The sequence below is a fragment of the Pseudorca crassidens genome, chromosome 3, assembly GCF_039906515.1.
Source record: "Pseudorca crassidens isolate mPseCra1 chromosome 3, mPseCra1.hap1, whole genome shotgun sequence".
NCBI lineage: Eukaryota > Metazoa > Chordata > Mammalia > Artiodactyla > Delphinidae > Pseudorca > Pseudorca crassidens.
The window spans coordinates 126,029,565-126,044,146 of NC_090298.1; the positions used below are offsets into that span (position 1 = coordinate 126,029,565).

General features: G+C 43.3%; 1 protein-coding gene across 2 annotated transcripts in view; it reads right to left on the reverse strand.

Annotated features, from left to right (window-relative positions):
• The window catches only part of PDE6A (phosphodiesterase 6A), a 68,289-nt gene that overhangs the window by 23,249 nt on the left and 30,458 nt on the right, over positions 1-14,582 (reverse strand). For both annotated transcript variants that reach the window (XM_067730127.1, XM_067730126.1), the window contains 7 exons: positions 12,585-12,651; positions 8,351-8,398; positions 5,648-5,797; positions 4,929-5,072; positions 2,970-3,035; positions 2,608-2,754; positions 1,612-1,719 (listed from right to left, as the gene is read on the reverse strand). In XM_067730127.1, the coding sequence (XP_067586228.1) occupies positions 1,612-1,719; positions 2,608-2,754; positions 2,970-3,035; positions 4,929-5,072; positions 5,648-5,797; positions 8,351-8,398; positions 12,585-12,651 (730 nt within the window). The remainder of the gene's footprint in view (positions 1-1,611; positions 1,720-2,607; positions 2,755-2,969; positions 3,036-4,928; positions 5,073-5,647; positions 5,798-8,350; positions 8,399-12,584; positions 12,652-14,582) is intronic.

Below are 14,582 nucleotides of genomic sequence, written 5' to 3' on the forward strand. Positions count from 1 at the left end.
CAGTCAGAATGGCCATCATCAAAAAATCTAGAAACAATAATTGCTGGAGAGGGTGTGGAGAAAAGGGAACACTCTTGCAATGTGAATTGGTACAGCCATTATGGAGAACAGTATGGAGGTCCCTTAAAAAACTACAAATAGAACTACCGTATAACCCAGCAATCCCACCACTGGGCATATACCCTGAGAAAACCATAATTCAGAAAGAGTCATGTACCAAAATATTCATTGCAGCTCTATTTACAATAGCCAGGAGATAGAAACAACCTAAGTGTCCATTATCAGATGAATGGATAAAGAAGATGTGGCACATATATACAATGGAATATTACTCAGCCATAAAAAGAAATGAAATTGAGCTATTTGTAATAAGGTGGATGGACCTAGAGTCTGTCATACAGAGTGGAGTAAGTCAGAAAGAGAAAGACAAATACCGTATGCTAACACATATATATGGAATTTAAGAAAAAAAAATGTCATGAAGAACCTAGGGGTAAGACAGGAATAAAGACACAGACCTACTGGAGAACGGACTTGAGGATATGGGGAGGGGGAAGGGTGAGCTGTGACAAAGCGAGATAGTGGCATGGACATATATACACTACCAAACGTAAAATAGATAGCTAGTGGGAAGCAGCCGCATAGCACAGGGAGATCAGCTCCGTGCTTTGTGACCACCTAGAGGGGTGGGATAGGGAGGGTGGGAGGGAGGGAGACGCAAGAGGGTGGAGATATGGGGGCGTGTGTGTATGTATGGCTGATTCGCTTTGTTGTGATGCAGGAGCTAACACACCATTGTGGGGCAGTTATGCTCCAATAAAGATGTAAAAAAAAATAAATAAATAAAAAATTTAAAAAAAGAAAACATTCAGTGGAATAAGTCAGACACAGAAGGACAAATACTGTGTGATTCTACTCATGTGAGATACCTATAATCAAATTCATAGAGACTGAAAAAGTAGAATGGTGGTCGCCAGGGCCTGGGGACAGGGGAAATGGGGAGCTGCATTAATATTGTTGTTTAAAGGGGACAGGGTGTCTATTTGGGAAGTTGGAAAATTTCGGGAGTTGGAGAGTGGTGATGGTTGCACAATATTGTGAACATACTTAATGCCACTGAATTGTGCACCTAAAAATGGTTAAAATGGTAAATTTTAGGTTATGTATATTTTACCACAATAAAAATATATTTAAAGGATATGATCGATATATTTATATATTTTCAAATGAAAAAAGCATGTTACAGAGTAATAATATTTAATTGGTTATGAACAAAATAAACTTTGTGTATGTGTGTGTTAACAAATATGTCTCGATGCTTCTTAGAAGAAAATCTTGAAGGAGTTGTGTCATGGTTTTCTCCAAATACCGGCTTGGGGGTGGGAGAAGAATGTAGCTTTCTTTTACTTTTTATTTTATATACTTCTCTCTTCTTGGAATTCAGTTATGCTAAGCATGTACTCTTTTTGCATTTTTTTAAAAAAAGCAGTAAGTAGAAGAATGATGCTGCTGCTGCTAGGGGAGCTGCACGAAGTCGTCCCAGTGTGGCGGGAGCTCGCAGCCGCCCGCGGTCCCACCCACCACGCCGCCCAGATGCCGCCACCGTCGTACCACCAGCAAGGAGAACATGGTCTGCCCCACGTTGAAGCCGTGCCGCCAGTTGTGGTAGGTGATCCTGCGGTAGCCCTTACTCAGGGAATACATGAACCGCACCAGAACCTGCGAACACATGCACATCAGTGAGGAAGCAGCATTGCGCCAAGGCTTGGGGGTGATGGTGGTGGGGATGCTGCCTGCTGAACCCCAGATGCTCCAGCCCCCGCCCTGGACCACGTGTGGGAACTAGCAATAGAGGCAATAAGGCTGTGAGAGCACTCTGCAGACTGCTAGGTACTATGACAGTGGATGTGGTTATGAAACAAGGCCCTGGGAGAAGCTTAAAGGAACTGTACGGGAGAAAAATCAAAGGGGTCTTTACATCAGTGGTTCTCAGACTTGAGTGCACGTCTGAATCGCTCCGGGCTGTGGGGAGGCCTTGCGAAAACAGTTTCTGATTCCTTACAGCTAGGAGTGGGGGGGGGGGGGGATGGGGGGGCGCGCGTGCCCATGCGCCCGTGTTGATCCGTTTTCAGGTGATGCTGATGTGCCTTGGGGCAACACATTTAGAACCGCTGCTTTAATCAAAGAAGTCTGGGAAATTCTGCACGCGATATACCCCCACCCCCACCTTTTTGTCCATCCCCGTCCCCCTAGATGCACAGCACACCTAAGGAATTCTGCAGGGGAAAAAGTCCTGTTTAAATGGATTTAACCCACTTTTCCCACTCTGTTTGACTGTAGGACTGCTTTTGGCGTCCCATTTATCCATAGTCTTCAGAACTCAGTGCCTCAATACCCACCTTGAGAGACACCACAGTTCAGAGGAACCATGTGTCTGTTTTCTGATAAATGACGCATCTGTGCGATGTGACTAATGCTTTAAATCCTAAAAGCTGAGGGTACACTCTTTTTAAGGCAGTTTAGAGATTGAGGTTTTTTTTTAAAAAGGCAAGCAAAAAAGAAACAGGGAAAAGAAAAAGGGAAATCAAACGTTTGTTTCGACCTCACCTCCTGAGGAATGTGAAATTTATCCACCACCCTGAGCTCATAGTACATCTGTATTCCACATTTCACCAGCTCCAGTTCCGTCAGGGGCAGGTCGCTGAAGTGGAATTTATTAATTTCATATTTCTCTGCATCTGGCAGCTGTTCTTGCTGTGTGAAACATGGAGTCAAGTGACTGGGACACATGAAGAGTTCCTGGGTCCCTCTCCTATCCCCCCCACCCAAGCCCTGTCCCTATCCCGAGTCTGCTGGAAGGATCAGAGCAGGGTGGCAAGGGTCATGCTTGGCAGAGACACTCCCCGCCCATGCTTGGGGCACACCCTGCGCTTGTAACCGGTCAGGGCCAGCGCTGCTGCCCAGCTCACCAGGATCTCAGCCAGTTCTTCTTCCTCGCATTCCCACGGCTCCTTCCCATACACTTCTCTGGTTTTCTGCCGGGGCCCGAAATAGCAGAGAAAAGAATTAGTTTACTACATCTAAGGTCTAAATGTATCTCTACTTTTCCATTTCCTTTTTTCTTCTTCCACCAAAGTTCTTGCAACAGAGCTACCAACTCAGAGAGGCTGTCATTCAACATTTATTGACAAGTAAATTCAAGGTCATGTGCTTTGGAGCCATGGAGCCGTTCGTGCATATTCGAGCTCTGCCAGTTACTGGCTTGGATCTCCCATTTCCTCATTTGTAAAATGGGGATAATAAAAGTACTTAACTGGCAAGTTAAAATTAGATGATGCAAAGTCTTTTTTTTTTTTTTTTTAAACGTGGGTTCTTAGCTCCCAGACCAGGGATGGAATCGATGCCCCTTGCAATGGAAGCGCAGAGTCCTAACCACTGGACTGCCAGGGAATTCCCTTATGCAAAGTCATTTCCAAAAACATATATGCAATTAAATTAAATAATGCATGTAAATCACCGAGAGCAGTGCTTAGCACATAGTAAGTGCTAAAATTAAGTAATGCTGTTGTTGATATTGTTATTATCGCTGACTGGGGGTCTGGAGTCCTTGCTCATGGTCCTGGCTCTTCCTCTCACTTACTGTGTGACTTGAGACAAGTTCCTTCCCTCTCTGGGCCTATTTCCCCCTGTGCTACAGGAGGGGGGAATCTGGACCCAATAACTGGTTTCGGATTTCTTGATCTAGAGTATAGTCTATTAACTTTTAACTGGTTCACTGAAGCTACGCCTCCATAGGGTCTCCGTGTCCATCATTTGGCTTAAAATTATGGACTGAGACAAGCGAACCATGGGTCAGTTCATCCATACTGGATGTTTTCTCCTTTGGCTTTATCAGTTATTGGGATCAAAATGATCAAATTTGTTGTATCTTCCCAGCTTAAGAAATGCCCTCTGAAAACATTGGTTTATGTTGTTTCAACTTGTGCAGTGTATAAACCAAAGTCTTGGGAATTCAGCTGGGCATCATATCCAATGCCTTTTGGCTAATTCTGTTTACTTCTAAAATCTTGATCTCTTTGAGACCAAAATCCCAGGAATGGTGGATCAGTGATTCTCACATATCTTTGAAAGCCTGTCATCCAATTTCCCACCCAGGTGGGATTTTCCTCTATAGCTTCCCTGATATATGATCACTCACCTATGCTTAGATACCTCTCATGATGGGGTGCTCACTACCTCCCAAGGCAGCCCTTTCAGCACAGTGATAATTTGCTCATTATCCTGAATGTTAAATGAGACCTATTTAACGAGCTGGGTGATTTGGGGACAAATTACTTCCCCCTTCTGGGGCTCAATTTCTTCATCTCTACAATGGGGGTAAAAATTCTTACCCTGGGACTTCCCTGGCGGTCCAGTGGTTAAGACTCCAAGCTTCCAATGCAGGGGGCGTGGGTTCGATCCCTGGTCAGGGAACTACAATCCCACATGCCATGTGGCACGGCCAAAAAAACCAAATCCTTTCCCTGCCCACCTTACTGGGCTATTGTAAGCATCATAAGTGTGAAATTGCCTTATATACTGTACAGTGATGAAACTGTGTGAGGGCTTCCTACAAACATCTAACCCCCTTCTGAACTATTTCTTTGCTCAGAAAGATTGAGTCTTCTAAGTGAGCTGACCTCATGGAGGGACGCTCTGAGCAACTGACCATTGTCCATTGGTCTCTCAGATCGAGCTTCCTCTCAGAGTAGGGACTGTGGTTGGTGACTCCATCTCTAGTACCACGTTAGCCCTGAGCACAGAGAAAAATGGAGTTTCTAGAGCTGTTAAGCCGAGGTCTGGTTCTAAGACTGAGGTAACCCTGCAAGGGACAGCTGTCCCCATAGCAGCCATTTCTAGAGTAGAAACAGGAAGAAAACACTACTCACCAAGATTTTCTGGATTTCTTCATTGTCACACTTCACATGATATTTCACCATGTCTTGGAAAATATCCTTCCTGTTTTCAAGTTTGTTCATTGACTCATAAGTGTCAGGATTTAAGACAGACCAGCCCAGGAATTGAGTCAAAGACTGAAAGGAAGGAAAGGAAGAATCAGAGGCAGAACATCCAGGTTTGATCCTGCCTCTGTAACTTAGGGCAAGACTCTGTAAACTTCCATTTTCTCAGCTACAAAATGGGTTTGATTAGCTGTGTGCTGCCCTCCTCAAAGAGATGTTGTTAGGATAAGATGAAATAATGGATGGGAATGCACTTTGAGTAAAGCTCTAACACACGTGAAACGCCATCCTGATGTCTAATCATTTCACAAAAACGGAATGTGTTGTGCGTATGTGGGGACATGGGATATAAGTGAACTCTCTGTACTTTCTGCTCAATTTCGCTGGGAACCTAAAGTTTCTCTAAAAGGTAAAGTTTATTAATTTTTTAAAAAAGGGAATATAGATTTCTCTGGCAACTGCTGCAGTGCAGAAGGGAGAGCAAAGAGAATAAATGGTGATTTAGGAAAGTGTCTACAAGGTGAGCTCCCATCCCTCCTGAGCTGGGGCAGCAGCACACAAGGGCCCCACCATGCGGCTCTGGGAGCCAAGTTCGTTGGTGAGCCGACTCTGAATACCACGTCTAGGGGCCTCCTCAAAAACCGTACCTCCATGAGGGTCTCATCCATTTCATCAAAGGGTTTCCCATCTTTGCGATTGTAAAACGTGGCCACCCCAACAATTTCTTCCTTCTTGTTCACAATTGGCATAGAAAGGACATTTTTAATCGTCCATCCGGACTCATCCAGAGGCTCTTTCTGCAAGAGAAGAGCCAGAGTAAGTTTGCTTCAGGTACCAGGCTGCAGAGGCATCTGTAATGGACTTCATGCTGCATTTTGACCCTGATTGGCTGAGGGGGTGGCAAGAGGTTAGACCTTGTTGGGCTTTGCGTGATTTTAGTCGCCAAATGCCATGAGCAGATTGCCCATCTGATGGGAGCACCGTAAGCCAGATAGCTATACTGTTTTCATCCCCAACATATCAGGGCCATCATGTGCCAGGCAACGAGTTGTGTATTGGGGATCTAATGATGCAAACAAACAGACCAGGGAGGTAGTGTTTCCCTTTCAGATACAGGAGCTAATTGCAGGGGACTGGCTTAAAAGGGGCCATGTTGGTGATGCTTGTGACTTTGAACTAGTCAACTGGATATAACCTGTACCTTTTGCCTCCCGACCTGCCTTTCTGTGTTCCTTTTGGCATGTCGTTTTATCTCCGTGAGCCTCAATTTTCTCATTTATAGATGGGGTTGGTAGTAAGAGTATGTACTCATGGAACAATTGAGAAAATAGAAGTGAAATATCTTGGTCAATCATGAGGTACCATTTGTGAGTCATTTCCCATCTCTCTGAGCCTCACTTTCATCATTTATAAAATGGGGATAACTAGACAATTTCTAGCCTTTTTTCCACTGATTCATTGAAGATTTATCAAGTATTTTACAATGTACAAGAACCTGAGCTAGAAGATGGGAGAACCAAGAAAAATGAGGCAGAGGTGTTGTCCTCAGGTTGCTCACATCTGGAAGGTAAACAGGCAATCACACTGCATGTGGGAAGTTCTGCAAGATACTTTGGGAGCCAGAGGAGGGAAGGAAGTCAAGGAAGGCTTCCTGGAGTTGGAGAATCTTCTAGCTCGAAAGTTCCAAGATTTTAAAGGGGGCGAGATGATAATTATTATTATTTAAGTAGCTCTTGAACTCAGCACCTGGTAGGAGAGTGATTTCAGAGGAATGTAGAATACAGTCCAAAGAGCAAAGAGCTGTCAGTCAGGAAACTTGAATTCAAGTTCCCAGCTCTCTCCCTAACCTTTTCTATGACAGCCTCTCTGAAGGCCATGATAAAGAAGCAGATTTTATTGGAAGTGAATAAAAGTGAAATGGGAAAGTATTAAACATTTTTTTTTTTTAGTATTAAACATTTTTAAGGAGCAAAGTTACTTGATGCAACTTATGTTTTTCTTTTAAAAATCACTCAGGCTACTTTGTGGAGGAAGAGTTGGAGACAGAAGACTAGAATCTAAAAACAAGATTAGACTTTATTTATTAAAGTGGGTAAACTACAGTTAATCAGATGACTTGGGTAAAGATCAAGTTCTGTTGTGGTTATAATCAGATTAGCAACTCTCAGCAACAATTTGCCTTGTCACACTGACAACACAAGACATACGGTTTTAACCTTGGAAGGATATTCTCTCTAAGGTCTTTCATAATGTTATTTAAGGAGTAAAAAAAAAAAAAAAAACCACTAATTTTGCTATGAGCCATTTTTATTTCCTTCTTAATTATTTCCTGACTGTTCATTATTTGGTTTTCATACACCTAGCATGCTAAACTCAAGAAATATTGACAGAGCACCCAGAGCTGCACATGTTAAGAAAGATAAGCCCCGACCTTTGACCAAAGGAAGCCTATATTTTGCCAAGAGGAATTAATCTAAAAGACAAGGAAGGATCATGAAAGATGATGTAAGGGAAATAGAGTAAGAAAGCCAAACTCCTTGGCATGGTCTTCCAGGCCCTGTGTGACCTGGTCTGTGTCTACCTCTCTAGAGTTTCATCCTGCCACTCTCCCCTCAGTCTCATTGGTCTACTCTGGTTCCTTCCAACAAGCCCTCTCTTTCCTGCAATCCTCTCTCCTTTCTTTACTGCCCAAACATAATTTCTCAGGGACACGTTCCTTGACTCTTCCCAGATGAAGTCAAGCCCCCCCTGGGAGAGTCCCTCCTCTGTCCCTCTGCTATTGTCCTGACCAGCACTCCACATGCCTCTTTCCCCATATGATTGTGAGCTCCCTGAAGACAAAGACCATGCCTGTCTGGTCCACCTCTGTAGCTGGTGTAGCATCGTGCCCATGCCTGGCCCAGAGCGTGCCCTCTGCAAACATTTTTTAAAAATACAAACAAACAAAATCAAATGGAATACTAAACAACATTCCATGATAATCCTAAGGAGATAGAAACGATATTCAGCCAGGGGAAGCAGAATAAAACTTCATAGAAGTTTCATAGCATTTGGGGTTATCATTGAAGGGCAAAGGGGATTTGGACAAGAGATGGTAGTAAGGGAGAGAACAGCATAAGCAAAGGTCCTGAGGCCAGAAAGCAAAGGGTGTAAACCTTGAAACTAAATGGGACCTTGGATTTACCAAATTCGCTCTCTCCCCACTTCCATGGGCACATGACTTTTTTGCACTCACATTTTTGCTTTGTTGAGACTGCTTCCCAATAAAGTAGATGGATTCTAATGTATTTGAATCCTCTTTGGGGGGAAAAATATCATATGACTGAGAGAGTAAATAAAAAATAACTTACCTGGAATGCAAAAAAGTCCTCTGCAGGTGCATTCATGATGTTGCAAATCTGAAAGCCATGAAGAGGAATAATGGAGTTATGATTAGACTTGATAGATTACCCATTGAGGGCAATGGGCATGATATTTTCAGAAATATCACGTCCTTATCCAAGGCATTCACATTCTTTTCATCAGATAGACATGATTAAGATGGTTTTGAATTACTAACTGAGGCTATCAAACAGGAAATCTGCCTTATAAACATGGCTTCTTACCATTTGCTTCACTTCTGAGTCATTTCCAAGCTTTGAAAAAGTTAAGGCTACAATTTGTTGTTATTAATAGCTGTGTAGTGTCCCATTTTCTTCTTTTTAATGTTAGCTTTTTTCATATCTCATTCATCTTTTATTCATTTTTTTGTTAGACATATCCATATACCTATTCTTCTTCAGATTCTTTTCCCATATAGGTTATTACAGAGTATTGAGTAGAGTTCCCTGTGCTATACAGTAGGTCCTTGTTGATTGTCTATTTTATATATTGTAGTGTATCTATATTAATCCCAACCTCCCAGTTTATCCCTACCCCCCGCACCTTTCCCCTTTGGTAACCATAAGTTTGTTTTCTAAGTCTGTGAGTCTGTTTCTGTTTTGTATATAAGTTCATTTGTATCATTTTTTTTTTGATGATGGCCATTCTGACCAGCGTGAGGTGATACCTCATTGTAATTTTGATTTACATTTCTCTAATAATTAGTGATATTGAGCATCTTTTCATGTGCTTTTTGGCCATCTGTATGTCTTCTTTGGAGAGATGTCTATTTAGATCTTCTGCCTATTTAGTTGATTGTGTTGTCTTTTTTTTTGATATAGAGCTGCATGAGCTGTTTGTAAATTTTGGAGATTAATCCCTTGTTGGTCGCTTCGTTTGCAAATATTTTCTCCCATTCTGTGTGTTGTCTTCTCGTTTTGTTTATGGTTATCTTACCTGTGCAAAAGCTTTTAAGTTTAATGAGGTCCCATTTGTTTATTTTTGTTCTTATTTTCATTTCTCTAGGGGGTGGATCCAAAAAGATCTTGCTGCGATTTATGTCAGAGAGTGTTCTGCCTATGTTTTCCTCTAGGAGTTTTATAGTGTCTGATCTTACATTTAGGTCTTTAAACCATTTAGAGTTTATTTCTGTATATGGTTTTAGAGAATGTTTTAATTTCATTCTTTTAGATGTAGCTGTCCAGTTTTCCCAGCACCACTTATTGAAGAGACTTTCTTTTCTCCATTGTATATTCTTGCCTCCTTTGTTGTAGATTAATTGATACAACAATGATGTATGATGATGTATGTGTGGGCGTATTTCTGGGCTTTCTCTCCTGTTCTTTGTGCCAGTACCATACTGTTTTGATGACTGTAGTTTTATAGTAAGGTGTCCCATTTTCTTGCCCCCTTTTGTTGAGTATTTGGTTATGTCCAGTTTTTTTAATTAATGTAAATAATACCACTCTAAACATCTTTGAATCAATTATATATGTTTTGTCAGGAAGGAGTTTTTCCTTGTGCTGTAAACTTCACAGCAAATGAAGAAGTAAAAGGTGCTGTAGCTCTGATTGTATTTATATTGCAAGGTTCCTCTCCTGAAAACTGGACCAGTTTACCCTATCATGCAGATAACACTTATCTGATCCCTCCAGAGTCCTGCCTATGGGGTCACTGTATACAGTTGCGTAGCATGTGCACTGCACAAAGGCATCTGGCTGAGGGGGTGACTGGGAGTTGAAATCCAGCCTGTTCTTGACTTTCAGAACAATGGCCCTAGCCTTTCTCTTTTCATCCATCAAGAAGGGACACCTTTTTCTAGTTCTCAAAAAGGTACCATGTGAGCTTGCTTTGACCCTGCCTATCCCAGTAGATCAGACCATTCTGTTGTCTGAGAGGATGAGCTGTCCCTGCTCCTGTTCAAGACTGCCCACCCACTGTACCACGCCTCTGGCTTCTCCTTGGGCCAATTCCATCAGTTGCTATTGTTCTCTCCTGATTTCTAACCTCTCTGAGGGCTCTTTAGCTTCAGTCCATGGGCATGCTTGGTTCTCTCCCAACCTTGAAAACAAAATCCTCCCTTGGCCCAATGTGGTCTTTGTAGTGACCATCAGGTTTTCTCCTCCTTCTCTTGCATTTTCTACCTTCTCTTGCATTTTCTACCTTCTCATTACCCATCCACACCTCAGCAGACCACCTGCTGGTTTCTTCCTCCACCTTGCCACCAAGGCTGCTCTCATCAGGGCCATCAATGACCTCCTAACTGCCAAGCCCAATGGGAGTTTTTGGTTCTTATCTCACTGGATCACTTTTGCTGCATTTGTTATTCTCTCTCTTTGTTGAAACTTTCTACTTCTTTGGTTTCCATGACACTACCCTCTCCTGGGCCTCCAGACACCTCTGAACCTTTCTTCTGATTCTCCTTCACACACTCTTCTTCCTCCACCCAATCATTAAATGCTGGCATCCTCTAGTATTCTACCCCGAGTCTCCCTCACTCTCCCTGGTGACTTCATCCGCACTCATGGTTTCAAGTACCATCTGCTCCTAGGAGCAAAGTGGTCAAGGACCAGATATACTATCATATGGTCTGTAGTGTAGTCAGTACAGATCTCTACCTTTTGTTGACACAAATCTCTATCTCCATCTGTCCTCTTGCTCCACAGCATCAGAGTCATCTCTTTAGCTGCTTGCTGGACACTTGCTTCTGAAAAAAGTCTCTGTTGCACCTTGTCTGAAAGTGATCTCAGCATCTTACATCCAAACCTGGTGGCAGCATTATCTGTCCAATCTAGAAGCCTGAAATTGGCTTTGGTCCTTCTCTCCCTCCCTCTCTGCTCACAACCAATCCCAAAGCCCTTTCAGTGTTAGATCTGAGCCCTGATCTCCCTCTCTCCACCTCATCTCTGTCTGAGTCATGAGTATTGAATGAGCAAATGTATTCACTGCCTGGCTTATCATAAGCACTCCATGGCTGTTAGCAATGAAGACAGTGTTCTTTACTGCCTTTCCCTTTGTTGAGATGTTCTTCATCTCTTGTTTGTAAGGACACACTTTTCGCTCTGCTTCCAGTCTTAGTCCCTTCAGATCTATTTTCTAGGGAGCGTTCAGAGTTTCCTTTCTAAAATGAAAATTCATTGTGCCAACCTCTTGCTTAAAAACCCATCGCCTGTAGATTAAAGTTCCACCCTCTTGACCTGGCGTCCAAGGCTACTGTGATCTGGCCCCTCCCTCCCTCTCAAGCCTCATCTCTTGCCATCTTCCTGTCTCAAACCTAATACTCCAGCAACACGGAACTGCACACTCTGTGTCGCTTCAAACCTCCAAGCCCTAGTTGTTTGCCCATGTTGCTTCCTCCACCTGCAATCCCCTTTCCTGCCCCACCTGCCTAACCCCTATTTATTTTAAAACTCAGACCAAAACACTCTGGCAAGTAAAGCTGGTTTAGATGCTTCCTACTTTGTGTTCATAGAATGTACCATGTACATCTCTATCTGGCCTTATCACATTATAGTCTAAGTATCTGTTCATAAAGATATCTCCCATTTGACGATGAGCTTTAGAACAGAAACTATTTGATTCATCTATCATCGTATCCCCAGAGCCAACCACAGCACCTGGCACATAGAAAATGCCCAATAAATAAACACCCTGATACATGAACAGCACTGTGTAGTGTGTGTGCCTGGGGAAGGATACAGAGATAAGCAGGCTCAAATATTGGGGTGATGTGCAGCTATGACCCTTCTCTCTAGGGTAGGGGATACTGTCACTCTGCCCTGCACCCCAAGCGGGTAGGGCATGGGGGGAGATAGAGCATTTGAGCTCTGTTGTGTGGGCTGGAAATGTGGCAGGGACGGGGTTGGGGGGGTGTTGGGAGTGGCAACTAAGTCTCTGGGATGAGAGGCTGGGACTTGTTCTGTGGTGAGCCTGGTGGACCAGCCACTTGTGACTTTATCCCTGACATTTGCGTAAGTATCTTTAGTTGTCACTGAGACTGTGCACCTTTCCATCTGAGGGTTCTTTCTCTGTGTATTTCATATTTCTTCAAATGTCAATTCTCTGCACATCCCCTTGGACCAACCGTCGAGTGAATTGAGAAATGGGAGAACCGGGCTTTTAGAGATACACAGTTCCCATCGTTTTTCCCACTCTCTTGATCTGAAATCCCTTCACCTTTCCACCTGATTCAAAACTCTCCCCCTTCAAAATTGTATTACTTACCAGGCCATTTTGGGCAACGTAAGTGGGAAGGCCGCTCACTAAAGCCCAATGGTCCGGAGGTGGATTCCTGTAAAGGCCAAAGACAGTGGTAACTTCTTTTTTTTAAAATAGATTTTTTAAATTAATTAATTAATTAATTTATTTATTGGCTGCATTGGGTCTTTGTCGCTGTGCATGGGCTTTCTCTAGTTGCGGCAAGGGGGGGCCACTCCCCGCTGCGGTGCAAGGGCCTCTCAGTGCGATGGCTTCTCCTGCTGCGGAGCACAGGCTCTAGGTGCACAGGCTTCAGTAGTTATGGCTCACGGGCTCCAGAGTGCAGGCTCAGTAGTTGTGGCGCATGGGCCCAGCTGCTCCGCGGCATGTGGGATCTTCTCAGACCAGGGCTCGAACCCGTGTCCCCTGCACTAGCAGGCGGATTCGCAACCACTGCGCCACCAGGGAATCCCCCAGTGGTAACTTCTGATGTAGGGACAGTTGGACTAAAAACTTGAAACTGGATCTTACCCTCCCTCTTCTCTCTGGTGGCTCCAGGCACCCACTTACTATACCAGACCAAGCCCCAAATCTTAGCTAAGCATCTTAATGTCCAAATGTAGACACTGAGAAAAAAGCGATAAATCAGTTTTATTAATTTCACACTGAGTTTGACTCCCTAAGAAAAGAGACAAAATTCATCCAACAGATTGCTATTGGCTGCTGAGCAAAAACAGATGCCGTCATTTCCCTCCATTTAGTACTTACATACAGAGAGTTAGCTTAATATCATGTAGAGTGAGGGAAACCCATCTAGGATGAGCTCCTACCACATACCAAGCACTAAGCTAGGTGCTTTACATACTTATTTATCCCATGCAGCAATAACAATTTTGGGTATTATTTTTACTTGTTTATTGCAAAAAATATATACACACATGGAAAAATGCATTCAAAACTTCATCAGTTGTTTGAAAGTGAACTCCTATGAAATTATACCTGGCACTTCCCTGGTGGCGCGGCGGTTAAGAATCCGCCTGCCGATGCAGGGGCCACAGATTCAAGCCCTGGTCCAGGAAGATCCCACATGCCGCGGAGCAACTAAGCCCATGCGCCACAACTACTGAGTCCGAGTGCTGCAACTACTGAAGCCCACGCGCCTAGAGCCCATGCTCCGCAACAAGAGAAGCCACCGCAATGAGAAGCCCACGCACAGCAAGGAGGAGTAGCCCCCGCTCGCCGCAACTAAAGAAAAGCCCGTGTGCAGCAACAAAAACCCAGTGCAGCCAAGAATAAATAAATAAATTTATATAAAAAAAAAAAAAAACCGAGAAAGAATAACCTTGTCGGTACCTTGGAAATCCCTGACCTGACCCCCCGCCACTCGCAACCTTCTCCCAAACCCCAAACGTAACCATTGTCCCAATGTTATGATTCTTGCTTTTCTGTGGCCTGTTTTCCTGTAGCCTGTTTCACCTGTTTTAGGTAGAATCAATGTGCATACATTATTTCATTGGACTTCATTTTCATGCTGCTGTAATTCATTTGTTTGATTGACTTCAACCGTTTTCCCTGGTAAGGTTGCATATAATTTATGCGTTCAACTGTTGATGGACATTTCCCTCAGTGCAAGGCTAATATGAGCATTGCTGCTTCCAGCACTCTGGTGTATATGTGCATTCAATTCCATGTGCTAGTTCTAGGAGTAGAAATCCTGGGTCATAAGATGTGCATGTCTTCAACTTTACTAGGTAAGACCAAACTGTTTTCTAAAGTGATCATGCCAATTAATACTTCCATCAGCAGTATATTAGAGCTTCCTTTACTCCACGTCTCTGTCAATACTTAGTATTTTCAGACATTAAAAGAAAAATTGCTTTTAGAAGATTAAGGAAGTTCTCCTCTATGGAGATAATTATGTCATGTTTCTCTTAACGTGGCAGATTGTATTTATTCATTTTTCTAATGTTAGCCCTGCATTCCTGGAATATACCCAATTGGGTCATGATGTATAATCCTTTTTAG